Source organism: Lasiodiplodia theobromae (assembly GCF_012971845.1).
Source record: "Lasiodiplodia theobromae strain AM2As chromosome Unknown scaffold_26, whole genome shotgun sequence".
Classification (NCBI taxonomy): Eukaryota; Fungi; Ascomycota; class Dothideomycetes; order Botryosphaeriales; family Botryosphaeriaceae; genus Lasiodiplodia; species Lasiodiplodia theobromae.
In genome coordinates, this window is record NW_023336467.1 from 688,479 (window position 1) to 715,441 (window position 26,963).

A 26,963-nucleotide genomic window follows, 5' to 3' on the forward strand; every position below is an offset into this window, starting at 1 on the left:
CCCCTAGAAAGCGGAGGCACAGTGCATGTTGTTTTGACTCTTTGGAATAGTAGCTCAGAAATTCTATGAGCGATGTCCGAAGGAACCACACTCTGGAAGCTCACAAGAAATATACTAGGTCTGGGCGATGGTTGCAGCTGACATCTCGCTAAATCTTTCTGCCCGCATAACTATATCCGAGATATATTCGAATATTCAACACGTGGGTTAGAACAGACACGTTTATAACATAGTATAATATATGGATAAGTAGATATTATACGGTGGCAAAAACGAAGTCCAACTTAGATCATATTAAAAATACTCAACCAGCACTTGCTAAGATGCAAGAAACTCTTAGACCGTACGGGTTAAATTTCCCATGAATTTTTTACTTCTTTTATCTTTATTGATAGGTTAGAGCTTATTTGCCACTAAAGTAAGAAACTAAGCATATATTTGATTTTCGTTAAAGTTCTGTGGGGCTGTAAAAAGTTTAGATTGAAGTAAGAATGGGTGGGAAAAGTTTGATTCTATCCTAGTGAGTGGCGATCGGATATCTCCGATTCGATATGAGTTAGATCTAGAGTTCACTGCTAATCTACATTGAAGATTCTACTGAGATTCTTCACAGAGGAGTCAGACTCGGTTATTCTGGTCAATGAGAATGTGTGGCACAATCATGCTGATCAAAGAGAGATCAAATTATTTTTTTTCCCTACACAATACTGCTGACTGCAGTCACTGAGGCTCTGGTATCAACCGTAATCCGAAAGAGACCTCGCTCTACACTTCCTATAGAAGTGAAATAGATATAGTACCAAGTTTTGGCACTACCCAGACCGGAAAGAAACAATAGAAAACCACAATCCAGTACACCAAGCCGTTTTCACCCCCGATCTCCACCAATACAAGCCCAAAGCGCCAAGAAGGCAAAGATGATAGCAAGTCTCCGCTCCGCGCATTTATCAAGCTGCAAGCTCAACCAACTTTCAAGTTCCCATATCCGCAAACCTTTCCGCCAACCTCCACGAATGTAGCAGGGACGAGAGTCTACTCCAACGGCCACCTCCGACGGATGTTCAGCGGGCGAGGCATGAGCTCCTCCACCTCAGACTCGGAGCCACTTCCAGACACGTAGCCAGACGCAGGCAACTCCGGCAGCACCAACCGCTCCTCCTCCTGCTCCTGCGGGGCCGCTGCCGGCGGCGGCAACGGGACGAGGTCATGGTACGCCGGCAGCTCTCCCTGGCGCGGCATCTCCTCCTCGGGACCGATGATAAGCTGGATCTCGTGCTGGTGCCTGACGCCGCAGTCGTTGCACTCGCGCGTGAACGACACGCGCCTGACCAGCCTCTCTCCCTGGCCCACATCCCGCAGGTCCTCGATGGCAAAGTACTCGCGGTGGACGTGGCGCCAGGTCGCGGCGCGCGGGTTCTCCGCGTCGCGGTACGCCTCCAGCCTCTGCCCATCGACACGGAAGCCCTCACCCAGCAGCCTCTTGCCCGGAAGCCTCGTCTTCAGCAGCGCGCGGCAGCGCAGCTCGAAGTTGTCCTTGGAGCCGAGGCGCACGAAGGTCGCGGCGGCGGCCTCCTGCATGTCGCGGCGGGCGACCTCGACGGCGTCGGCGGGCATGGCGAAGCCGGTCGTCGTGCAGCGGGGCGGGGCGGGGTGCCAGAGGACGGCGAGCAGGCTCTGGTCGTTGATGAGGCGCGCGGCGAAGGCGGCGAAGGCGCCGGCGCGGGCGAGCTTGGTGCGCACGCGGCTGAAGCGGTTGAGGCGCGAGAAGTCCTTGAGCGTGGCTTCGAGCTGCTCGATGGCGTCGAGCGGGACGCGCGCGCGCTGGAGCAGGTTGCGGAACTTTGAGGCGTCGCGGAAGCCCTGGCGTTGGGTGCGGTTGGCCGTCGATGTTGCGGCGGCGCTGGGGAGGTTGGTGAGTGGGTTGTACTGGCGCAGCGCGGAGCCGGTGGCCATCCAGCGGGAGGCTTGAGCCGGCATGGTGCGGCCGAGGGGCTCGTAGGGCGACGCGGTGGTGGTTGAGAGGAATCGCGCGTTGCTGTTGTAGGGCTGGTTCTTGGGGTGGAGAAGTGGGCCGTGTTCGAGTGGCTTCGGGGAGTACTCGTTGCGCATGTATGCGAGCGCGAATTCCTTGATGTCTTCCATGGTCAGATCCTCATAGTTCGGAACGTCACGGTTGTTCTGGGCAGCATGGCGAGTCCGATCGACAGGACGTAAGATAGGACCGAAATCAAAAAGCGTCGGCATGGTGGTTGGATGACGTTGCGGCGCTTCTTCAGGCGACTATCAAGGAGGAGGCAAGAAGAAGAGGCAGCTCGTGGCTGTCAAAGTTCTCGATGGAGCCCGTCGGATCAACCCAGGGTGGAAGATCAGGCTCTGGATTTGCAGGTGTCGGAGAAGTGGAGGAGAAGCAAGTGGAGGAAGAGTTTATGAAGGCGCTGGAAGCTGTAGCACTCCATCTTGCTGTTCAGTCAGTGACTGTAACAATCACAGGATTGAGTGTTTGGGTTGAAGTGTTATTGCGAGATGTTGACTGCAGAGAAATGAGGTTTGTATAGGAACAAACCACCTCGAACAAGAACTTGATAGGAACTAACGACAACTTGAAGTAGACTAAGCAGCTGTAGAAGCTGCTTCATTGAGAAACTAAAAGAAGCAGCACAGCATGAAACTGGATCAGTAAAGGAAAACTCTGAGGCTGAAGATGAGAGACTCTGGGCAGAACGGCTTGCGAGGTCGGCCTGCTTAGTCACACAACAATGGTTGGACAGGCAGTTGAAGTGTTAATTCGCATATGAATGCACGTGTACGTGAACAAAGGCATTCAGAAAATAGCTTTAACCACCTAGACTGTTGCCATACTATGCGGGCCGACCTCACATGCTTACCTTCACCGACATAGTTGCTTCAACCACTTCAAGGCCAGGAATCGCGAGTAGTATCAATTCAAGTCACCGTGTACCTTAGTCATTTTCGGTATCGAGCTTTCGAGGACCCGGGCCAAAGGAGCGCCGTCTAGTGTTAGCGCACGGTCCGGCCATGCTACAGCCATGATCCTTCGACGTTGTACAGGGAACGATCACCACAGATCACAAAGGAGCTCGTTCATGCCGGTGAAGGCGCGCCCAAAAGAAAGGCGGTCAAAGTTCCAGAAACTGGATGACGTTTCCGATCCCATTTCACTTAGGCTACTTCGTGGAGCGAGAATGACGTTGGATCTCCAGATCTCATCAGGCCCCGATTTCATATCGTAAGCGATAACTACAATGGAATATGCCAGCTGAAGGCCCATGTACGGAACGCCTTACGTGTCATGAATGTAGGGCTGCTGGACAGTCGGATGAAGCCAGCATTAGCGAAGAAGACCTGAGTAGGAATACGAAGTGCCTGATCTCGAGTTGTGTGCTGTGCTTCTTGGAAACCGTTGAAGGTGCATCGTTACACGAGAAAAAAAAATTGGTGGTGCTCGTACGTTAAGGACACTAGCCAATGACGTAGTTGAAGATAAGCATCAACAACCTAGTCGTAGCCACAGGTGTCGTGCTTTCAGATTTCAAGCAAAATCTCAACTGTAAAGCTATCCAACCATGTGGTTTAAACAAAGGAAAAAAGAAAAAAGAACTTATTTAGTGAAGGCGTGAATCCTTAGGCTTAGAGGTTTTTTTGAGAGTGCTGCCGTAAAGCTCACGTCACTTCAGACCGGTAGTTAGTGTGATGCACGAGCTTATGCCGGCGCCTTGGCAGCGCATCTCCTCCAAATAGCTGACTAGAACAACTCGGGCTTCAGACAATCACAGTATCCATATACTTTTTTCTGCCTAGAAGAGACACCGGTAAGAACCACGCGCACTGCCGAAAATGGTATTGCAGACGGTGAGGAAATGGGTGCTGCCACTCACAAAACCCATGTGATGCAACAAGCGGAAAGTAAGTGATTCCTGCGCAGTGAGTGGAATAAGGTGCGATTTGCAGGCATTGAATTCTGAATCAGCCGGTTGGGCACCGGCAGCTTGGCATGGGACGGGTGATGGGGATGGGAGACATGTCCCATGTGGCGGGCTGATTGCGGTGGCGATGCAAGTGCAGGAGTACTTCAATCGATTTCACAAAGCGGGGACCAAGACCTCCCTGGGCACATCAGACACAGTAGGTTATGCAAGCGTGGCAAGCTTCGATGACAGGGAAGCTTCGAGGACCCGAGCCATCGGGGCCGGATGACGCTTCGAAGACGGACGGAAGCCAGGGATGTTGCAAGGACAGCGGAGAGACCCATGATGGAGGCGAGGTCGCGCGGGCGAACTACTTTATTTCGACAGCGGTACGGATGGAACCAGTGGCGCGGGTATGAGTTTGGGCGCGGGAACTGCGGGAATAGCGGCATGGGCCACGGAGGGCGAGGATTCACAGCGGGGAGAGGGAAGGGCCGAAATTGCAGCGCGGGGGCAAATCTGCACGCGGTGTTGAGGGTTGATGCGGGGCGGTGAGGTATACTGGATGGATGGGAGGCACAGGGGAAGGAGGGCGGCAGGCCGGCAGGCAGAAGAGAGGGGCATGGGCATGGGGCTCCACATGATCGGCCACGGCTTGGCGCGGGCGTGGAAGAAGGCTTTTCGAGCGTTGGTTTTTGAATCGCCTCGGCGGCTACAGGCAGCGGGAGGATCGTCTAGCGAGTCGACTCGACCGATCAGCTGAAAATCGGGCGCGGTAAGGTTCTCGAAGCCTGCCTGCTTGGGTTGGGGCAATGACGCGCCCAATGACGTGCGAGGCCTTTTGGCTTTGAGAAACACGGCGGATGGGTGGGAGGCAGATCAGCGCGTGAGCGGCCAGGCTGGCTGCAGCGTTGCGTAAGCCGCGACCTCGCGCTGACGGGCAGCGGGTACTCGAAGGCTGGTGGCCGGTATGGACGATCAAGCGGGCGATCCACGCTGAGTGAGTTGGCAGCAGCATCACTTGATCCACCGCTGCACGCACTCGGCAACGGGTGGGCGTGTCTCTGCTGGCGCCCGGGGCCCTACGGCGCGGCGCCACTCGCAGCGGCCTTCTCGAAGCGTGGGTGGAAGGCTTCCAGGCGTCGAGTCCTGAGCTGCCTCTTCGATCTCCACGCTCCAGGCCTCCGACGGCGCGCGGCCCTTGGCCGGTGACAAGCGCTTGGCCCTCACCCCCCCCCGCTGTCTTGCAGAGCTCGCCGCACCCAGCATTCCGCCCTTTGTCTGCCATTCCTGCGCCTCCGAGACAACCGCCGCGCTGCTCTTATCCCTGCCCGCAGCGCCCGCCGGCTGCAGCGCCCGAGCGAGCGAGCTGCTGTCGTGCGCCCGAAGTGCAGCCCGCATTGGCCGTTGGCCGGCCAGTGTCGCCGCAGTACAGCAAAGAGCCGTTTCAGGCGCACCTTCCCTCTCTCCATCCGCCGACTGGCATTTTGCCTGCAGCCGCATTGCAATCCCTGGTTCGCAGCGGCCGCCTCGGCCCACTGACTCGCCGCTCGATCAGCTCTTGACTTTTCCTGCGAGCCCACTCCGAGCCCGTCTCCACTACGGCACCTGCGCCAGACCAGCGAAGCTGCACCGACGGCGCCACGCAGGCCCAAGCCATCACCTAGCCAGCGACACGTCCCTCAACGGCCGCCCGTGAGCTTCGCCTTCGCTGCGCGCGCGCCGACAACCCCCAAAGCCCGCTGCCCGGCAGACGTGTCCATTGCGCTCGAACCACAACGCATACGGAGCTCGAGACGGATCCGAACGCACTCCGCGACGCGCCCAGCCCCAGCGCACCTCTCCCCGTGCCTGCCCTCCCAGTCCCACTGCGACAACACAACCAACCCACCACCCATTGATTTGGCGTTTTGCAGTCGCCAACCGGAGCCCTCCCGATCGTGCGGGGGGCCATAATCGCACCGGAAGGACCATCGCGCGCGCGGAGGGAGACACGCGACGATGGATCATGGAGCGTGCAGCGTCATCTACCTGGACCGGCGGGCGCACCCCGAGCGTCTGCGGAGAGACAATGTGCTGGCAAGCCTGAACCTCCGGGATGCCCGCGGCCAGGTCTCGTCGCCCGGCTACTTCAACTTCGCCCGCTCCGCCAGCACCCACGAGGTCCTGGCCAACGTCGAGACGTTGCTGTCCATCTTCCACGAGAGTACGTGCACCCCAGTCCCTAGCTGCGCCGCAGCCCCAATGCTAACCCGCCCCAAGTCGACATCCAACGCTCCGGTTCCGCCGCCCTCGACCGCATCTGGCACCTCTACAACGCCTCGAGCCTCGATAACGCGCCCATCATAGTGCTGATCGACCTGCCTTATGACGAGGAACGTCGCATGAAGCGCCTGTCGCGCGAGCCGCGGACCCCTTCGCCCACAGCCTCGCGCACTCCTGGCCAGGACCTGCCCGAGCCCGAAGACCTGTATGGCATGCACCTCCTCAGACACATCTCCGCCGAGATACAAGATCGGAGATTACCCAAGCTCGTCATCCCCGTCGTCCTGTTGAGCGGCCTGGACCGTGAAATGGCATCCGATACCACCTCGCCTGGCGCCAGCGGGTCACGGGTTTTGACTGACACCGTGCGCCTGACCCGCTATCTGGATGCTGGTGCCGTCGACGTGCTGGCCAGCCCGCTATCAAAGGACCACATCCACGGCCTGGCCGTACACGCTTACCGGATAAACAAGGAAGTCATGCGGGAGAAGTCGAGTTTTCTTGCCCAGTCCAAGGGCCGCAAGGTCTCCTGGGTCGGCGTGAACGAAGCGAAGCCCTTCTCGTATCTGCGAGAGGCCATGGTCTCTAATTTAATGGGCAACATCTGCTGTCCCGATACGGCACGAGACACCATAGATCCTAAGTAAGACGTCCGACCCCCGCGAATTGGCCTGCATCTGCTAACCCTCCCCGCCAGCGACATCGAGGTCAGTCCCGAACGCCGGGAGAAGATTGCCCGCGCCGTGGGCACCTGGGGTTTCTCTGCGCACGACTGGAATGATGACGAATTATTATTTGGATCGCTGGTAATGATTAAGCACGCATTAAGCATGCCCGAAGTGGAGCGCTGGCGCATGCGCGAAGGTTCGTTATATGTTTCAGAACTTATGCGGAGGTTGCTAATATTAAGTCAGATGAACTGTTGATCTTCCTGCAAGCGAGCCGAAGCGCTTACAACGAGTTCGTCCTCTACCACAATTTCCGTCACGTCGTGGACGTGCTCCAAGCTCTGTTCTATTTTCTCCTGCGGATCGGCGCACTGCCCGCGTACTCCTCGGACCCCTCACATGCTCCTGTCGAGCAGCCTCCGATCGCCTCCCTGCTCAAGCCCTTTGACGCTCTGACCTTACTCATCTCCGCAATAGGACATGATGTTGGTCACCCGGGTGTCAATAACGCCTTCCTGGTGGCGCTTAACGCACCGCTGGCTCAGCTGTACAATGACCGCTCCGTGCTGGAGTCGTTCCACTGCGCTGCGTACTCGCAGATTCTCCGCAGATACTGGCCCGCGGCCTTTGAAGATGTTGCTATGCGCAAGCTGATGATCAACTCGATCCTTGCAACTGACATGGGTCTCCACTTCAAGTATATGGCTGATTTGGGGAACTTGCAGGAGAAGCTGGCTCACAATAATGGTGGCATTGACGGGTGGAGCCCGAAAGTCCTGGAAGAGTATAGGGATTTGATATGTGGCCTGCTTATCAAGTGTGCAGACATTAGCAATGTGGTATGTCTGCTCACGAGTGTCACTGCCTTTTTGAAGCAGCCCGTGCAATGACTTCGAGTACTGCCCATGCTTGTTGTTGATTACTAACTGCGGTTGTCCTTAGGCACGGAATTTCAACACCGCAGTCCAGTGGGCGGCCATTCTCACGGACGAGTTCAGCAATCAAGGGCAAATGGAGCAGGAGCTGTCACTGCCGACATGTCTCTTCGGCGGGCCGCCCGTTCGTGATGACATCATCAAATTGGGCGAATCCCAGATTGGCTTCATGAACATCTTTGCCCGACCGCTCTTTGAGTCTGTCGCCGACATTCTACCCAACATGCGCTTCAGCGTAATTGAAATTATCGAAAATAAGGTTATATGGCAGAAAAAGATTGAGGAAGCTAAAGAACGGCTCCTCCCGCAAATAGACGGCGGGGTGGAAGGGGCCGGCACATCGATTCTTGATCAAGCTCGGAGTCCCTTGTCGACCAGTCGCGTGGACGTGTCAGATCCCAGGCCAACAGTGCCCGAACGCACCGAGTCAACCTCGAGTTCGCTGAGAGCTCCGAAGCAGAAGCCGACCTTCCCGCCTCCGCTTAACCTGTCCGACGCGCCAAGGCGTGCGTCTCCGGCTTTCAAAGCAGCGACCGAGCCTCGTCGCTCATCGGTCGCAGCACTGCCAATTCCTCGCCATTTGATCGAAGGTCAAGGGAACAGGAATCCAAACTCGCGTCGCGGCAGCGCCGATGCAAGCCTGACAACCATCCTGGTAACACAGAACCCGACCAAACCCTCCGAAAAAATGAAAAAGAAGGGCCTGCGCTTACGCTCGCAGTCGCCTGGCAAACGCCGCAACAGCCGTCAAGGACTCGGATTCTTCCGCCACAAAGCCCAACCTTCAACGAGATCAGACTCTCCTGTACGTCCTTCTTCCTCGTCCGCACCGCCCGTGCCTTCCTTACCTCCGGTGTCGAATGACTCGACGGCGCATGACCGGCCACCCGCCAGTTCACTTCAAACTGATTTTGTCATCCAGCCCCGTGTCCCTGGAAGCCCTTGTTTCCCACCGGCAAATGGCGCAATTCACTCCAACAAGAACCTGCAACCACCCCAGTCCGGGGCTCACAGCCCTGTCAGTCCCATCTCGGTGGACTCGGACTATGAGATTCCGCCTCACATGACCGCCCCTCCACCGGTGTCACCGAAACCCAACTCGGCCGACGGCCAGCAAGGTGGGGACGAAGCGCCTCCCTTGCCACGCTGGAAGGCAGCAGGGTCGGCTTTCAAGGCCCGGCACTCCCGAAAAGGTTCACTCACTCCGTCCCTGACTGGTTTCGAGGTCCAGCCCCCGGAAACCAGCAGCAGTGCGGACAAGAGCGCACACACGATGAGCGAGTCGCCAACGCTCCATACGCTGGAAGGTGTTGGAGAGGGCACAAGTGGTAGACCTAAGAGCAGAGGTGGCGTCTTTGGCAGGTTTTGGCGGAGGAAGATCAGAGGCGACAAGTCATCTTCTGGAGATCTTCAGCAGGACAAGGACTTGGCCGTGCAAACGCAGGGTTTCCAGTACCCTCCGCCCCCGAAAACACCTGTCAGCTCAGGAGCCGCTGGTCCTCGCCGTGGAAGCATGCCCCTTCTACCCGGCTCGTACCCAAATACACCTCCACACCACCATCAGTCACGGGACAGGTAGTGTGTTGTTCGGTTATCTGAATGGGAAGCAGAAAGGAGACTTAAAAAGAAAAAAGAAATTGGCATTTGTTTGCATGGGACTTCTCTCATATTCTCTTCCGAATGGGAGGATGGGCCGCTATCTCCCGCCTTCTTCAAAGTCGCTCTCACACCCCGACCGTCATTCCAATCCTCTCTCACCGCATATCAGGCGGGCGGCACCCACCCACTTCGTCCATTACATTGTTTCGGCGACGTTCGACAGGAGCTGGAGCACCCTACCTAATACAGCACTACGAGAGGACGACTTTCAGGTATGGAAGCGATACGAACCACGAAAAGACACGAAGACGTACATCACAATCCATTAATCAGCAACGGGTATGGATCGGCGCTGAGGATTCCACTTTCCAATATTGGAGACAACTCAACACGCCGATGCACTAGCACCTCCGCTGCAGCTTTTTCAGTTTCAACCTCTTGTTTGTCCTGACCGGGACCGGCGCATACGTGGCGTTTCTTGGGGCGAATTTTTGTCTCGGTTGAAAACGGCGACTGTTGCTTTTTGCTTGGCGGTGCGGGCCGTGCCGATGGCGCAAAAACCGAACCCCTTATTCCTTCCCCTACCCTTTCACCGATTACTTCTGACAACGGCGCCTGACACCGCCTTCGGTCTCGCCTCCGGCGAATCGCTCGATGCGAAGAGTCAACCTTTCCTTATCTCGCTCCGTTGCCTGGACACGGAAAGGATCGGCTCCAACATTACCCGATCGGCAAGTTCGCAAGTCAATCGTCATTGCACCCGAGCTTCTTTCGCCCGTTTGAGCTCGAAGCGGTATTTCGCGTCTCACTTCCTATAGTGACGCTCCTTTGATCGACTCTCCTTATTTCCGGTGAGGTTTTTACCAATTCGGTTGCCATCGGGCGCCCAATCTGACCTGCAGCGTCGTTTCCATTACCACTTTCTTCTTCACGTAACCGCGCTATAAAAAGCGCATAGGGAAAATTGGGTGGGTACATGGATATGAGCATGTTGTAGACATTCTTGCGGCCTTCTATGCGTTTGTTTAATTTCCGGGGGTTCTGTTGCAGCGGGAGCAGAGGATAGTGAGTGTGTCACCTCTTACCCTGCTCGTTTCCTTGCTCTCGGCCTCGAAGCCTGTTTTGCTCGGATGACACCTCGAAGGGATGGTCTGTAGCATTCCAGAGTCTTTGTTCCTTGTTCCTCTTTTTATCATATCGCGCTCAGTTGTTCTATCGTGGGCGTGGGCCGGAGCGGGCTTCATAGATACCATTGCGCGTAGGGTATATTTCCTTCCGTCTTCTCCTTCCCTCTCCCCTCTGGCTGGCTGCCAAAACATTGTTTCTCTGTTTTTCCTTGTTTCTGCCGTCTGTTCTCGAACTTTTCCTCATGAGACACAGATATGGTTGCCTGTTTAGTACATTTCTTTTCTTGAGTGTTTTGACTGCTCGCCTGTTGCACTTGCGAGCGCCACAATGCGAGAGAAAAGCAAGCCTGATGGAGTGATTGATGGAATGCAAAAAGAAGAGATGGGGAGAAATATGTTGCCTACTGACCGTCGCATGCTTGGCCTTGTGTTGTTGTTGTTTTTCCTCTTTTCATAAAGCTCTACTGCTCCGGTGATTCTTTTCTTGCGTTGTTGTTCATGTACGAGATCTCCATCTCCTCCCTCTCCTGTGCTCGTCCGCACGACGCGCACGCGCGCGTTGAGCGTTTGTCTGCTTTTCTTGATGGGTGAATGAAAAAAACATGCGTAGACCGCGTTATTGTCCTTGTGTTGTCATCATTGCTACTCTTTTTTTCATTGCGTTGTTTCTCATTGTTTTTTTTTTTTCCTTTTTGCCCTATCTCTCCCTCACTCTCTTGCCTTCTGTGCAAGGAGAATAGCTGAGCGAATGATGTAAGGGACCTGTCCGATCTGTGCTTTTTTTCCTTGTCTTGTGTTCTTTCCATTACTGTAAGTGGACTAGTGAATCGCGGGAGCTTCGGGGGCATAAAAACAGCAGCTGGTACAGAAAGTTGAAGCTATCATAACACTGTGATTTTTCCTTGTTCCTTGTTGACTCAATATTGCTGGTGGGAGAGGAAAGAGAGAGAAACATAAAAAAAAATGAAAAGAGGTTTACACTTTTTCCTCATGTTTATCGTGGATGTGGTATGCGATGTATGTGTGTGTGTAATGAATGGTTGCTTTTGGTTGATGTGTGTACCCCCTGCGCGGGGACCATCTTGATTATATTAGCTTAGTGTTTTGCATGTGCATTTTGTTTCTTTTCGATATAGTAATGGGATCCTTTCCAATCCGTTTACCTTTGACCACTTCTATAGTGCTGTTGTGGCGCGGCGATGTTCATGCATAGCGTGGGAAACCTGTGCTTCGGAATTATCCATTGCATAACACGAAGCTAGCTTGCATAAATTCACGTGCTGAGTAAAAGAAGACGGTCTATTGGTGAAGAAGTACTCTTTGTGATTTCCATCCCCCTCCTTTTTACTTTTGTTTTTTGTTGAGCCGTAAGGGCGTATTGAGTACACCGAGACACAAGCATTATGAGCCGTTGGCGCTGCATAGATTTTCCAAATTTATATTTCATCTAAACAGACTGCTATCCAGGGGACTTTGATCATGACTTTACTATAATATCTTCATGAGTCCAAACTATGGGAATGGCAAAAGAATAAAGAAATCAACGTGTCCATTCGGATTGGGAAAATTTTAGCGGAGTCTGACGGCAAGTCTGTCCTGGGTCAAACTTCCAAGGCCCACACCTCCCCTTACTTAAATATGGCGGGGTAATGGGCCGTTCAAATATTCGCTACCAAAGAATACTTGGATCCCGCTTTGTTTCTCTTCATTTATAAGCACGTTCCTATGAGCGTTGTGGCCATGTCTGACATGGTTGCTCACTTCTCTGCCCCTTGGGAGGCTTCACGGTGCTCATAAGCAGTGTTTGCACGAGCAAGCAAGGCTTTATGGCATAACATGCAGCTCCAATGGTTCGGTAGTCTTCCCTTGCTACAAGTTGAGCAAGGGGAAATGGGAGGTAATGATTCTGAAAATGATGAGCGGCAGGAGGCCTACCGTTGGGATGGGTTAAGTCACATTTGCAGACTTAGTTTCAACCCGTTAAGAGAATACCGAGAAACACGTAAAACTAGCTTTATCATGTCTATAGTTGTAGTAGCATGTCTGCATGGTAGTAGAAGTGATCTGGTGCGAAATTGCTAGATTGAGCGGGTTTGGCCGAAGTGAAGGGGCTACAGTTGAGGCTTATCACATTGGTTCCCCTCCAAGAACGGTTCCTATATTGGCACCAAAAGTAAGAAGATACATCAGTCACGGCGGCCGGATGAGAAGGCGTGTATAGAGAGATGCAAACATGACTCTCAGTTCTCCAGCTATAGCTATTTCAGCATTACGGTGAGTCACCGTGGCCTTTTCACATGCCCATAGAGTTTCAGAACGTGGGAGAACACATTAAACAATTTGCAATCACGTCAAGTCACGGTTTTATATTGGCTATGTACGAAGTAGTGCCCTACCCAACAAGGCGAAAATTGCGATTTCCGAAATTCAATATGGCACGAAGACGTTGAATGGCATAGTTGGCTCGGTACCAACCCATGATGCCAATCCTAATGCCGCAGAATAGCCCGTTTGATTCCGCTAGCATGCGGCCGCCAACATGTGCGACGTCTTATTTTGAGTAAAGTGGAAAGCGCTAAAGTAAAGCGACCATCGGTCGCTTGGCCATCCACAGTGCTCAGAGACCTTGAACGAACAACCGTCAGGCTATTGATCACGTTCCTGATGCATCTGAACTTATCACCCCGTACTGGCTGAGTGAAGATTGATCCATGATGGATCCAGTTAATAATGTGATGGGGGCATTTACCGTTTTTGATAAGAATGCCGACTTGACATCCAGAAATACAGGCAATTCTTTCAGCATGCACATGTATGCCTCTTGCTGATTGCCGTCGGATTAAGCTAGTGGTCATTTCTGAAAGAGTTTTTCTTTACAATCCTTTTGGGTGGAAAGAAGCATTCTCTGTCTCGCATCTCAATATCATGATTCTCAGTGAGCGAAAGTGCAGGCGTTTTTGTGCCTTCTGAACGATGGAAAAGACATGAGATCGTGTGATTCATGTTTACTGTCCATCATGCGTGCGCCCCATGCCGCGAGCTACACCAGACTGGGGAACTAGCATGGGTTCTTGGAGGTTGAGTGTGCTGCGGCAAGTTCAATTGGAGGCGAAGTGTTGATGAAGCAAACTTTCATTTTCGGTGTCGTGTTTTCAGAAATCCAAAGGGCCCAAGGTCAAAGCAATTTCATTTCAATGTCTCGTTCGTTCTCGACGGTCGGGCCCGCGCCCGCGAGAGCTGAAATACATGAAGCCGGGATTGGTCCGATTTGTGTTGTGATCGGTGCGTCTGAAAAGCACGCCAGGAACGCCGCGATTGCGTCTCGTCAAGAGTCCATCCAAAGCCCGCCGTCGAAGTGAAAGTAGTCGATCTCGAACCAATACGTCTGCCAGACAATATTGAGACTGGAGGGACCTGAACCGCTGTTCAGGAAGCGGAGGGAGCGCCGGCGAAGCGAGCCTTGCGGGCCTCGGCCTTGGCCTTGTCCTCTGCGTTCATCCATGTGCCGCTACCACCAGCATTGCTCTTTGCTGAATCGTTACCCTTGCGTTCGCCGCCGCGTTCACCGCCGCGTTCACCACCACCTCCCCTCCGGCCCTGGAAGCGACCGCCACGGCCCCGCCTCTTGTTGTTACCGCGGGCACCCTCGTCTCCAGCATCTCTTCCGCGCTTGGGACGGCGCTCAGGCAGAGCCTCGTTAAGTCCCCTGGGACCAGACGCGGCAGCATCGGTGCCGAACTTCTTGGCCCTTTCCAGCAGCTTGGCAGCCTCGTCATCTTCGGGGAGGCCGAACTTCTTTGCGCGCGCCTTGCGCTTCTCCAACTCCTCGTCCAGAGTCGTCTCCTTCAATCCAGAAGTGAAATCTTTCTTCTCAACAGGCGCCTCGGCGGGCTTCTCGGTGGTGGGCGCATCCGTGGCTGCGTCAGGCTCGGGTGCCTTGACAGACAGATCCTCGGTCTTGGACGGGTCGACGTCGGCAACTTGGTTCGGAACGGCCTGGGGGTTTGCGACGGCACCCTGGCCGCCGGCCTTGATGGCAGTGGCGGAGGCCTCGGTGGTCGCCGCGGCGGCGGCGGGCTTCGCGTCGGTGGTGTCATCGTCCCAGTCAATCTCGTCTTCGGGAGGCGCCGCCGCCGTGGTCGCAGCGGGCTTCTCGGGGGCGGCCTTGTCTGCTTCGGCCTTGTCGGCTTCCTGGAGACGCGCGACCATGTCGGCCTTCTTGCCGGTGTGGGGGAGCGACCGCTGCTTGAGGAGAGCCTCAAGCTCGGCGTTCTTCATCTTCGCGTAGTCGGTCATGCTGGCGGGTACTGTCGGCGATGAGGGTGATGGAATTGGGGTTGTGGTTGCGCTGGCGGAGAGCTGGCGCGACGCGTCGATCAGTTTGGAGTGCGCGAACGGCGAGGGCGGGTGGAGCGAGACGAAGCAAGGAAAGGTGGGAGCGAAGGGCGAAGCAGCGGGGTGAGGGAGCGACTGACAATAGCAGTAGCGCTGGGGTGAACAATAGCAGCGCAAGTGAGATGAGGCGCGGCGTGAGCGGATGCGTGCTTGTTGTCGCGAAGTCGCAGGCCGCGTAGCTGGCGCCGCCAGCCACCAGCCCGGTTGCGGCCTGAGGCTGCCTAAGGCCGCAAACCCAGGCACAAAACAAAGGGGCTGTGGCTGTGGCAGGCACCTCCCGGCGTGTGGCGCGAGCCTCACGCTGCTGCGCCACACGCACTGGGCAATGATGACTCCTCACACACGCCAACAGTTCTGAACCTGACACTGCCGCCCACCGCCAACACGCCAGGGCCATACTACGACGCGCTGCTACACGTTGGCGTCACCGCTTCCCGACATCACGAGGACGTTGAGCTGGCACCCTGGCTCTGAATTCGTGAGGCGTCCTGTCCGACAACCCCGCCGTCGGCTATCGTCCACGGCGCCTGTCAACAAGAATGAGGCCAGAGCAGCTGCAGCCCTGAGCGTCTCTGCCAACGCCTCGTGAACTCGGCCGCGCGGAGCAGACTGCTTCTTTTGTGCGTGATGGTGTGCTGGCCTCGATCTCTCAGGCGACGTGACATGGCTGATCGCTTTGCACAGCAAAACTCTGCAATGCGCCAGCATTGCCGACGAATTCCCATTTTTTTCTCTTTACGTTAGTCGCCGTTGTATCTCCTTCCGGTTGGCCTTGTTACGTCAACTACTGGTTTTCTTTCCGTCTTTCTCAGCATGACCAATCATCGAGCATGAATACGAGGTGCACAGGCTCTCGCCCGAGAGCCGCCGGACAGAAGGTGTCACACTGCCAACTTTCCCATGAAGCGGCTGCTGTGTAGCAGGCCGAGATACCCGGCAGATTTCACGGCAGGATGTTGTGCCTCGACATCGGCCTTCTCATGAGATTCAGCAACAGGGCAATTTCCAGACGAGCTGATGCCTAATTGGGATAGACATGCCATACATCGCCCCGTCAACCATGGGGGCCGCTTCGATACTTGGACCAATCTCGCTGTATCGTTTTTGAAAATGTTGGTATCTGCTTTTCTGCGTCCGCGTTGGTGAGGCCGCTCAGGTGGTCACGATAAGGATTATTTCCCCGTCCGAATTTGCGCACCGACTCAGTGCGGCTCGATGAATCTCCACATCCGATTGGGTGTTCTGAAATTTCTTCCAATATTGCCTTCTCCGTCAACGCCGTTTTTTGACGTGTTGTTAATACGGATCAGCCTGATGAGCATTCCTCCGCATACAGCCCGAAGGCGGCGCTTAACGACTCTCTACCGATGCGGCCATCTGGCAGGTTCGGAGATCTAGACTTCATCACCCCACTATCCCCACCAAGGTCAAACGAACAGCAACGAACACCTCACAAACCTCTAACATTCCCCACCTTGTTTCACTCCATCTATCTTCAGGGCTAGCGATGGCGGGGATTGGCACACCAACGCAGCCGAGCCTCTCCACCCAGCATTGCGCGATATTCAACACCGCCTCTAGGCGCGGTTGTATCGGTGCGGTTACGCGCCATCGTCGATCTCTCATCTTGGAGGCTGCCCATCACACAGTGGACTTCTTGATGGAGCGGATTGCAGATCTCGTCACACCCGATGTCAATTCTAGCCTCTCCACCAAAGGGTTCTCCCGCCTTGTGACAGCGGATATCCTTGGTGCGGAGATGCGTCCCGATAGATTGCGATGCGAGCGAGCATCGTTTTCGGCAAAAGCGCTCCTTCCCGTGGTCCCTGGGGCCGGGATAGAGTGGAGAGCTGGACGAGTCAAGAGGCACGTTGGGCAGTATCATGCGGTGGAGAAGGACGGGAGACGGGAGTCGTCCGTTGGCCGTTGGGCAGGATGGTCCCTGCTGGTCCAGGAGCAAGATGGAGTCGCAACACGCACCAGGCTCTTTTACGCGCAGCGAGTGAGAGTGGAAAAGTACAACTCGCGGCCCTCATTGGTTCGCAAGACATGACATCTAAGCTCTCCCGGGTAAGGCGCGGTCATGTGACCATTTTCGTATGCGGACAGGGCCTGTCTCGTCACCCGTTTGCCGACCAGTCACACGGCGCAACAGGGTTTTTTCAAAAAAGTGGCTTCCGCACGACCAGCGCCAGGGAGCGCGCCGAGATTGAAGCTTGCGAGCGGGATCTCCGCCTCGTTTCCAAAGTTTCCAACATCACAACTGCGTTGCTGAGCGAAATTTTGCAAAGAGTCGGGCGGCCGCGCTCAGCTGCGACGGATCTGCACGATGCGCTGGCAGTGGCGTCGGCAGCACTGCCACACCGAGAGCCGCGCCAGGAAGGGCGGGCGGGCGCCGTGGCTGGAGCGCGCGCCCTGTCTGGGGAATTTGCGCACCCGCGGCGCATCTCGGACTGGCCGATTTGACCTGCATGCAAGCCCGAGGACCGGAGGCTGGATCGGCGCGGCCTTTGCAAGGAACAGGAGCTGCGCTACGCCGGGATGACTGTGCGCCGGTGGATCAGGTGTGGCGCTTCACACGGCAGCAAGAATCAGTCCTGACGAATGCTTTTCTGGCGTGCGCCGTCTTGGTGGCCGGCCTCTCGCGGCGACGCGCATGCCGGGGCCGGCTGGGCTGGCTTACTTCAGCTGCGATCGGCAGCAGAGGCCGCGGTGTTGCGAGTGCGGGCAGCATTGTTGTGGCCTGGATTTCAGGTTAGCCGCTGCCGCCCTCTTTACGCATCCCACGCCGCGGCGACGAATTGCGGCCGCGCCCAGCTGCAGGGGCGCCGCTCGCCTGCTCCACCTGCGAATCGACGCTGCTGTCGCCGCTCACTGGCCTGCAGCCCTTCCTTCGCCCGTCCCATGAGCCTCCAAGCGCCCAACCACGCGCGGCGCCGACAAGCGCGGGCGGCACAGCCCAGCTCGCGGGCGACTGCTGCCGCGGCCTCGACAGTGGGCAGTATATACCGGCCGTGGCCAGCGTCGCGGTCGCACGACGCAAAACCTCGCTTCTCCTCGCGGGCCTCTGCTCGGCTCGGCTCTCGCAACGGCTGTAATCGATAGGCTGGCCGACGCTTAGCCTCCGGCTCTTGGGCTGCACTGATCCACGGACACCAGCGGCACTGCCCTTCCACAGGCGCTCGGGCGGCACGCTCGCGCCATCTTCTCCACGTCAGACCTCAAAAGTACATCATCTCGGACGCCAGACCCTGTTCCCGGCGTGAATCGCGCACTGCGCTTGCGGCCAAACATAGCCCACGCGAGTCAACACCGTGGCAAGGGCTCCGGCTGAGCCACAGGGTTCGCATGCCCCCTCCGCTATTCGCTCGGCAGACCCGGTGGCGTCACGTACAAGAGACTTTCATACTCCTGCTCGAGCGCGGGGATCGCCCGCCTGCTCCTCCTGGCCTCTGCTCTCCCTCGAATTAATACCCAAGTGCTACCGGATGCTATGTGCCTTCTCTCGCTGCTGTAAGCTGTTCCCCATCTGGTAACACACCTCGCCTAGCCCGCCCTTGCTCCGTCCTCGTGCAGCGCTGCTCGCGCTGACTGCATATTTTCATCCTGGACCTGGTACCCTCTGTGCGCTGTCCCACGTCTTATACGAAGAAGCTGACGCCCAGTTTACAGATAGCACGACAGGTACGCTCATGCTTCCATGCGCCCGCCAGCGCACACGAGTGTCCGGAAGACAGCCCTTGGCAATCCTGCTTCCGACGCAAGTCCCGTCGCACCAAGCAGGCTTCCGAGATGGCTTCCTACCAGGTTAAATCCCAGCACGGCCTGTCGTCGAGACATGACGCCCCATCATCCATTCCCCAGCGCAACCTCTCGACCCGCTTGCCCACGAGGTCGGCCACCCCGAGCTCGTCCGCAAGCCATGCTTCCGGCGCCCTGTCGAAGCTCACTAGAAAAAAGCCCGACGCCAGTAGGGTATATGGGAACGCAGCAGGTGCCACTAGCAGCAGCCAGAGGGTTGCTGCGCCGTCGAAGAGCTCGGGCTCCGGTGCGATGCGCCGCGAAAATGCTACTGGATCAGGACGGACGCAACCCAACCATTCGCCTCACCCCACCACCATAATCCGCCCTCCACGTTTTGATGCAGCCTCCACTCGCACTCCGTCCCTCATGTCGGGCTCAACCGCAACCGCCTCCACCCATGACAGCCCCAGGTCCGCCATCTTGAGGAGAAAAGCTTCCTCCATTGGCAGGCCTGCCCGCTCCGAATCTTCCGTCGCAAAAGCCCCGGTGCCCACTAAGGCCCAGGACCCTTACGCGGACACCGTTCTTGGCATTGCAGTCCCTGCACTCGTGCCCACCATGGACCCAATTGATGAGGAGAGGCGTTCAATGCTTGCGCCGCCCATCGGCCATGACTTACCTCCTCAGCTAAAAACCGATGACTTGCCACCCCCCACTCCGGCTTATGCACTTTCGGCGAGCCCGTCTACGCGATACTCCGAGTCGCCGGGCCGATTCAGTCACACATCCTCGCCTACATCCATGTCTTCTCACTCTCCTGGCGTGGTTTTTCCGTCGAAGCTTGGGCCACGCCAAAGACAGGCCAGCCCCACAAGGAGCAGGCCGCCTGTAACGAGGCGCAAGACAGACGACAACGGATCCACAAATGATCTCCATGGCCTTGCTTCGCTCCACGAATCCACAGCCTCGTCTTCCTCATCCTCGACAGTCCTAGCACCTGCGAGCGACAGGAGACAGCTGATGGCAAACCCTGAGAGGTCATTGGCGCTGAAGTCGCCTCTGAAACGGGAGGTTTCTCCTAGCGCTAATAAGGCAATGTCCCCTCCGGAGCGCTCCTCCCAAATTACCGTCCAGACCAGGATTTCTGTCCAGTCAATTAGAGATGCACCCGTCTATCCCCCGCCCGAGCTGGCCCATCTTGCAGAGACGAAGCCGCCACAGAAGCCTGTTGCACAGAAGCCATTGAGACCGAGTCGTGAAGGAACCCCAGATCTGTCTGGTCTGCAAGGGGGCCCGTCGCCTGTCGTGCAAAGCAACCTCACCAAGTTGCCTGTTCGGCACAGGCGTCAGGCTTCTTCTGGATCCACCAGATCTCCGCTAAGCGCCGATGCCTCCCGAAGGCCTTCATTCAGTGCCTCTCCGAACCCAAGCGTCGGATCGACCTTTTCGCCCGTGTCAACTCACATCTCGACAACCAGAGGAACGACGCCCGATCAGCAAGCCGAAAGCGAAAAGAACAGCTCTTCCGTTCCTCCCAGCCCCAACAAAGGCACTTCTAGATTTGGATTCTTCTCGAAGCGAACCAAGTCTGAAGGAGCGCCCGTCCCGCCCCGCAAAGAGAAGAAGCTGGTCCGTAAGGGACCGATGGCAGGTACTGGACATGAGGGATATGGGAAGTATGGCATAGGTCGTGGTCGAAGCACAAGTGCTACCAGCGTTACGTCCAGCTACGGTCGGTCCAACAGCCAGGACAGCGTTGCCAGCAACGGTGCGGTGCGACCATCCGCAAGCAGGAAGAGTAGTTTGAAGAGTGAACCAGAGATGGATGGCTTTCTCAGGGACCGTCTTAATCCGAAGATATTGCGTGGTGAAGGCAGTGCGCCCTCAAGCGTGGGTGCTAACTCGGAAGGGGATCGTAGCGCCAGCAGCTTGGATTCAACGAAGGAACGCCCTGGCGCAGCCTCTCGCAACAACTCTGCCGTATCTGTGTCACACTCAGGACGCCCAAGCGCCGAAAGCACCAAGCCCACGCTATTGCCCTCCGCATTGGCCGATCCTGGTCGTGGAACGTCGCCATTCAGGGTCGGAGGTTTGCCAGGCACAATCCGCCGTCCAAGCAGTAGCGATTCCAGTTTGTCCGTCAATTTGTTTCCCTCCTCGTCCCAGTATGGCAATGCGTCTACCCATTTCCATGACCAGGCATCGACTGCGACTCCAACCAATGGTGGTGTAAGACAGGAGAACAAACTGAGAAAGAAGAAGGAGCCAGAGACCAAGCCGGCCCGTCGGTGGAACTTCTTCCAGCGAGCTCAATCGGCACCGAAACACGAGCCCAAGCCGCAAACGCCACCGGTCCAGCAGCCAGTCCCTGCGCCTATTTCTGGCCCAGTTCCCTCCAGGGCGGTTGCACATTACGCGATAGATGACGAGCAAGAAGTCGATCTGGAGTACCTCGAAAGGCTGATGGAAGAGGCGGAGAGGCTCGGTTACGAGTCTTCGGGCTCTCGACCCCCGTCGCTCCACCGTGGCAGCAGCTTGTCCAGGAGGCACGGAAACTCGATCCTTCTTCCATCTCCTCCAGTAATCAGTCGGCCCTTTGCTGAAATTCCGAGGCCTGCATCACCGAAAGTATTCCTGCGCAACGCCAGCCTTTCTGAACCCGAAGAAACTCGCTCAGCACCAGTCGCTGCTCCGGTCGAGATCCAAACGACACAAGCTGCTACCCCTATTCCAGTTCCGCCTGCTCGCGAGGCTGAGCTTGAGCAAAAAGTCGAACCTGAAGCAAACCGTCCACCCCGTCCTAGTCGTCTACAGCAGGTCGGACGCATTCCGCAGGTCATCTCAACAAGAGACCGCAGGCGAAACTTGTCCATCAACTCCTTCTCACGACCATTTGTTCCTGCCCTGCCGTCGCCTGCCGTCGCAACCCACTCAGAGAAGATGTCGGAGGATGTGCCGCTTGAATCCGGGCAACCTAAACAACAAGAGCCTCCCACTACTGAGACTGTTTCGCCACAGTTCACCCAGGATGCCATGCCACAGCCCCTGTTCGCGGGTTCGGTTACCACGCCAGAAGAGAATACCCAGGCTGCTCCTGAGTTTTTCGCCTTCCCGCCCCGTAAATTCTCCGAACTTTCTTATACGAGTAGCTCTGGAAACTCTAGCTTCCCGCCTTCGACCGCCGTCATTCCCGCTCCCGGCGCCCCGCTGCTGGAAGACGAGGTGTGGTACGAATATGACGATCTGATCGACGAGGTCCTTTCGTCTCCGGAGTCCCACGCGAATCGACAGAAGGATCGTCCCGTTAGACGTCGATCGCGGGCTAGTGCAGCTCTGCAGGAGCAACGGCCCCTCCAGCTCGGAGATGCAGGTGATCGAACCACTGTCTTTGAAGAGGATATCTCACCCCGCACTTCCGTGCAGGCCCGAAACTCTACTGCAGCGTCCGTGCACCTGCGCCGCTCGCGTCTCCTTGCCGCATTTCAGTCATTAGCGACGCCTTCCTCCGCAGGGACCACTTCCGACTTTCCCTCTGATGAAACTGTTCGGGACCTCAGCCTGGTTGATCCGCACACGGGCAGACTAAGCCTTCCGTCCATGCGCTTGAGTCTGAACTCAGTCCAGCAAGAAGAACCTGCAGAGTCTGTTCTCTTGGACTCGCAGGAGCAAGAGCAGGAGACCCAATTTCAACAGGACAAGACACAGCAAGCTCAGGCGGAGCCCGTGAAGCGCGTTCACTTCCGCGATTCCCGGCTGATTGAAGTAGCGGAGAACAACAGGGAAGGAGTGATGTCGATGGCAGAACTCAGGCACGGTGCTTTGATGGTCAGCAAGTGGCTGTCGTTTGGGAGAGTGTTGTTCAGCCCGGCCCATTTCGAGCTCAAGAACAGCGTCGAAGACCGCGTCCTGGTTCTGGACGGCCTAGGTCAGGGTACGTATCTCCCAACATTCAATTCCCAACAGCAGGATTGCTAACCAACGACCAGACTGGTCTTACTACTGCGCTCTTACCTATCCCAAAGCCCAAGTGTACTACATCAGCCCCACGCCTACCAACTCCTCGCCGCAGTCTGGTCCTGTCTCTCCTGCGCCAAATTATCGCCAAATCCATCATCCCGACCTCCTTGCTCCTTTCCCGTTCCCGAAGGGGTTCTTCGCTGCTGTCGTCTTCCGCTTCCCGACTGCTGCTCCCGAGCATGTGTACCGCTCTGCGATCTCAGAGTGCAAGCGTGTGCTTCGCCCTGGCGGTCACCTCGAAGTGAGCGTTCTGGATCTGGACCTTGTCAACATGGGCAATAGGGCGAGAAGAGCTGTTAGGGACTTGAAGATGCGCATGCAGAGCACTGACTCTGAGGTTTGTCTCATGAACGCCAGCGACGCCTTTCAGCGCTTGATTGGACGCCGCGGATTCGAAAATTTGAGTCGTTGCATCGTCGGAGTGCCAACGGCGGGCAAGATGCCTAAGAGCGTCGACATGACAAATTCTGCCGGCAGCGGCCACGCTTCCACGAACGGCATGCCAACCCAGGCTCGGTTTGGCGACTCTACCAACATGTCGGGTCAGGCGAGCTCTCCGGATGACGACATCGCGAAGATGGTTGCGCGCGTTGGCCGCTGGTGGTACTCAAGGTGCTACGAGAGCATGCTCCTGCAATCCGATAGTGACCCGAGCCAGAACATCTGGTCGGATGAGACACTGCTGCACGAGTGCGAGAAACGGCAGACGAGCTTCCGATTGCTCATCTGCTACGCACAGAAGCCGACCGTTACGAGGAGAAGGACCGTCAGTGTTTGATTTGTCAAATTTTTCCGCGACACACGGTCTCACCGAGCATCTCACGGTTGGTTCGTGAGGTTTCATCATCTCATCCTCTCTCCGCACTTGACAAATCTCCGACACCCCCCCACCACACCTTTTCTCAATTTCTCAGTATATGCCCGTTTTTTGTTTGCTGCGTTTTAGCGATCCTCTTGTAACGGCTGACTTTTTGTTTGATCGGCTCTCTCTGTCTTACGTTTCCATCTCATCTTTGCACAGCAGGAGACTGCGATCATGGGCGGCTTAAACTGTTGTTGTCGTTGGTTGTTCAAGATTGGACCACATATCCATGGGCGCAAGCCCCTCATACCCCTCTCACACCCGCATACGTTTCACACCATTTACACGCACTCTACATACCCCGTCATGACAGACACGAAGTTTGATGTACAGATTGGATCATGCACGCTCACACACACCTTCTGCAACCCCTCCTCACCATACGAAAAAAAGGAAAGATGACGAAGAGACGGTCGATACCAGAATTACCCCCCCTCATACGTTTGAGATTGGAACGACAAAGATCTGGACCGATGAGGGGGACATTTTAATAAGGCCTTTTAATACGTAGCTGCTTGTTTTCGGTTTTCTGTTTTCCCTTTTTTCTTATTTTTCTCCTATTTCCTTCCTGGCTGTTTTTTCTCCCCTTTTCGTAGTTTTCATAGCTCTGTTGCGTTTCTTTGGACCATGCTGGATGTGGGACTGGACGACGGGACGGCAGGAAAGTGGGTTAATAGCTGTTAGGCATCTGTTGTTGTTTTATCGGTTGATGGGAGGCGTTTGGAATTTGGGAAAGCACCCCGTGGCGTCGGGAGAGGGACAATACCCATTGTTGTTGTTTGTTGTTGCTGTTGACGATAAGAGAGCCGGCGCAGAGAAGAAGAAGAAGAAGATAGCGCGTGTTGGAGGAGGGATTGGCTGTGCTGGGCACGCGCCCTTTGGTACGGCTAGTGATGGGGGATACAGTACGTTGTAGCGTGTTTGACAAATGTGAAAAAGAAAAAGTTTTGCAATGATTGTTTCCCCCCTTTTGCTTCAGTGTTTCTTTGTCTTGTTCGCTGAGATTTGTAATGGCTATCGTCTTCTTGTCGGTCGCTCAAAGAACTTGGTATTGTCAATGAACTGAGTTTTGTGATGATGACTTCTCCTTAAGACTGTTCAGCGTTTGTGAACATTTAAGTGAACCTCGTCCTAAATACTGAGGACCAATACGAATCATGGAAGTCACTTTCAGGCTCGGCTGATCATACTCTCAGATTTACTTTGACTACAGCATTGATACACATTTCAGGTGATCGACTTGCTCTCAAATGTCCATCCTTGTGGCAACCACAATCTATGAAGACGATTGAATCATTGGTCGAGAAACACAGGAGCCAAATGAGCCTGTCAGCAGACGTTTTCCAGTCCAGCTTGACTGATTCTTCAAAAGAACCTACAGGTCTATGTGCGTAGCCGATTTCTTCTTTGGTACCGTCACCTACTAAGATGCGGGTTGCAAGTTGAAGAGGGACGTTGCGTCCGACTGTTGCGGCGGTTTTTCCGTCCACTATGAAGTTCGAATATACACCTAGTCTTCTCTTACAAGTTTAAGTCTATTAATTGGGCTCGTTTTCGTGTGAGAAGATTTTTGAATAGTCTTTTTGTAGAGCGATGATCACTTTCATCATCATGCGGTGATGATGAGCTTGGGTGTTCTGGCCAAGTCTGGCTGAATGAGGTGTACGTTGGGGTCGCCTATAGAGTAAGCCATAACAGCTTGCCATCGCTACAGATTTTTCAGCTGGGGAACAAGAGCAAACAGTACGATCCTTCGAACTCGGGAATGAGTCAGCAAACATTAGAAAGAACGAGTCACTACGTGCTGAGGAAGCTTGAGGCTTGAGAAACTAACGACCACCACGCTTTTATAATGCAATATGGACTTCGCAATCGCAGCACCTACGTGCAATCCGCTGTCGGTTTGGGTCAGGCGGCGGTTTTCGCGCGTGTTCAGGAAACTGACTTCAATCATCACAGCATCGGCACCGGGGGGGTTCTACGTATATAAAATCTTAATATCAACCTCGTCAAGTTGCCACCATTTGGACAAAACTCCCACACTTACGGGAACCCCAGGAATCACATATCTGCCACACTGTTCGTGCCTGTGCCTCTTTGCTTATAATCCCCGAGACTTCGTCTACAGGACGGACATCGGGAGGGATCTCGGTGAGCGGACGGCTCTATCAGCAGTCTGCAATCACGAAAATGCTCACCAGATTACAGACTTCATGACTCTTAGCATCTCCGGATGATGCGGGCCACCAGCGAAGCTTCAAATTAAGCATTTGCGCCGCCGGGCAGATGACTCTGATCGCTCCAGGAGGAAGTCGGTAACGTCCCAGGATCTCGAAGCAAGCAGTCGTAAAGAACCACTTCTTGTAGCGGTCAGAATTGACCTAGGAGCGCAGCTTAGCGATAGAATCTGACCTCCCCATGGTATTTAACTGATCCTCTTCCACTTCCCCTGGCTTCGTCAGCAGACGTGCTCGTGGAGGTGCACCGTTTGAAAACGTGCGTCACGCGGCAGCATTCGCGTGAAAGAGCTGGCTATCTGCTCGTCATGAAGGCATCTGTACTGACAAGCCGCCTTGCGACTGCCAGTTGGGATGTGGAAAACTGCTTGTGAGACTTTCGACCTGGGATATAAAGCAGATTGGAGTAGCGTCGGCTGCTGGTTCATTGTCGTCTTTCGCAGTCTCTGACGAAGGAGCAGGAGGAACTGCGTGGCTGGCTCCATTTGGAACAGTTAGCTAATACACTGTTTTGTGTCCCGCTGCCTTCCTCGGACCTTCGTGCTGTAAAAGCCGGGCTAAGGCTTCATTCGAAACCGACTTCCACACATAATGATGATGATGATCATCATCATCTAGTGTTAATGTCAAGTTTGATTTATGAAAACCGATATGAGCCGACCAAAAAGCACGCATGGAAGATTTGCCGTCAGAGAAGAAGCCTTCCACACGAAAACGCAAAAGTCCAGTTTAGCTGTGTTGTTATAACGCTCTCTCAAGAAAAGATCCCGGCAATGAATCCTCAACTATCTCAGCCTCGGACCTTCATGAATTTATACCCTAGTTTCCCTATCGACCCCGTGACCTTGCGAAAGAGAACGAGTACGTTCCCATGCGAACCGGCATTCGAATCGCCCCCAGTCGCTGATCAGCCGCTGACCAGACCCACATTCACCCACCAACCCCACAACAACCCCCCACCACAAGTTCCGAACCGATCGACCGGCTTTACCGGTAAGCGTTCCATAGAAATGCCCAACAACTAACCCAAAGTTTGAACAACACGAGTTGCCGACGAAAAAAGAAGGTCGTCGCTTGTATGCACTCTTCGGAGCTCGGTCGTCCCGGGTACCGGTAAGAACAGCAGCAGGCGTGCCCGGAATCTCACAACATCGCAGAAACCCACGCGAGAGAGAGGGGGGAGGGGGG

The 26,963-nt window shown here is 55.4% G+C and overlaps 4 protein-coding genes across 4 annotated transcripts; 2 read left to right on the forward strand and 2 right to left on the reverse strand.

The window, feature by feature from the left end:
* Positions 1-1,032: 1,032 nt before the first annotated feature.
* Positions 1,033-2,244, reverse strand: LTHEOB_8425 (uncharacterized protein; the record flags this gene model as incomplete). The annotated part of the gene is made up of 1 exon (XM_035517901.1): positions 1,033-2,244. The coding sequence occupies one exon, from the start codon at positions 2,242-2,244 to the stop codon at positions 1,033-1,035; it is 1,212 nt and encodes a 403-aa protein (XP_035370545.1).
* A 3,683-nt stretch (positions 2,245-5,927) lies between these two features.
* On the forward strand, positions 5,928-9,373 carry LTHEOB_8426 (High affinity camp phosphodiesterase; the record flags this gene model as incomplete). The annotated part of the gene is made up of 6 exons (XM_035517902.1): positions 5,928-6,132; positions 6,189-6,834; positions 6,889-7,055; positions 7,106-7,698; positions 7,802-8,599; positions 8,717-9,373. 6 exons carry the CDS (start codon positions 5,928-5,930, stop codon positions 9,371-9,373), a joined length of 3,066 nt encoding a protein of 1,021 aa, XP_035370546.1.
* A 4,573-nt stretch (positions 9,374-13,946) lies between these two features.
* LTHEOB_8427 (DNA-binding SAP) lies at positions 13,947-14,816 on the reverse strand (the record flags this gene model as incomplete). Its single annotated transcript, XM_035517903.1, has 1 exon — positions 13,947-14,816. One exon carries the CDS (start codon positions 14,814-14,816, stop codon positions 13,947-13,949), a length of 870 nt encoding a protein of 289 aa, XP_035370547.1.
* A 4,269-nt stretch (positions 14,817-19,085) lies between these two features.
* On the forward strand, positions 19,086-23,454 carry LTHEOB_8428 (uncharacterized protein; the record flags this gene model as incomplete). The annotated part of the gene is made up of 2 exons (XM_035517904.1): positions 19,086-22,590; positions 22,646-23,454. The coding sequence occupies 2 exons, from the start codon at positions 19,086-19,088 to the stop codon at positions 23,452-23,454; spliced, it is 4,314 nt and encodes a 1,437-aa protein (XP_035370548.1).
* Between the last annotated feature and the right edge of the window lie 3,509 nt (positions 23,455-26,963).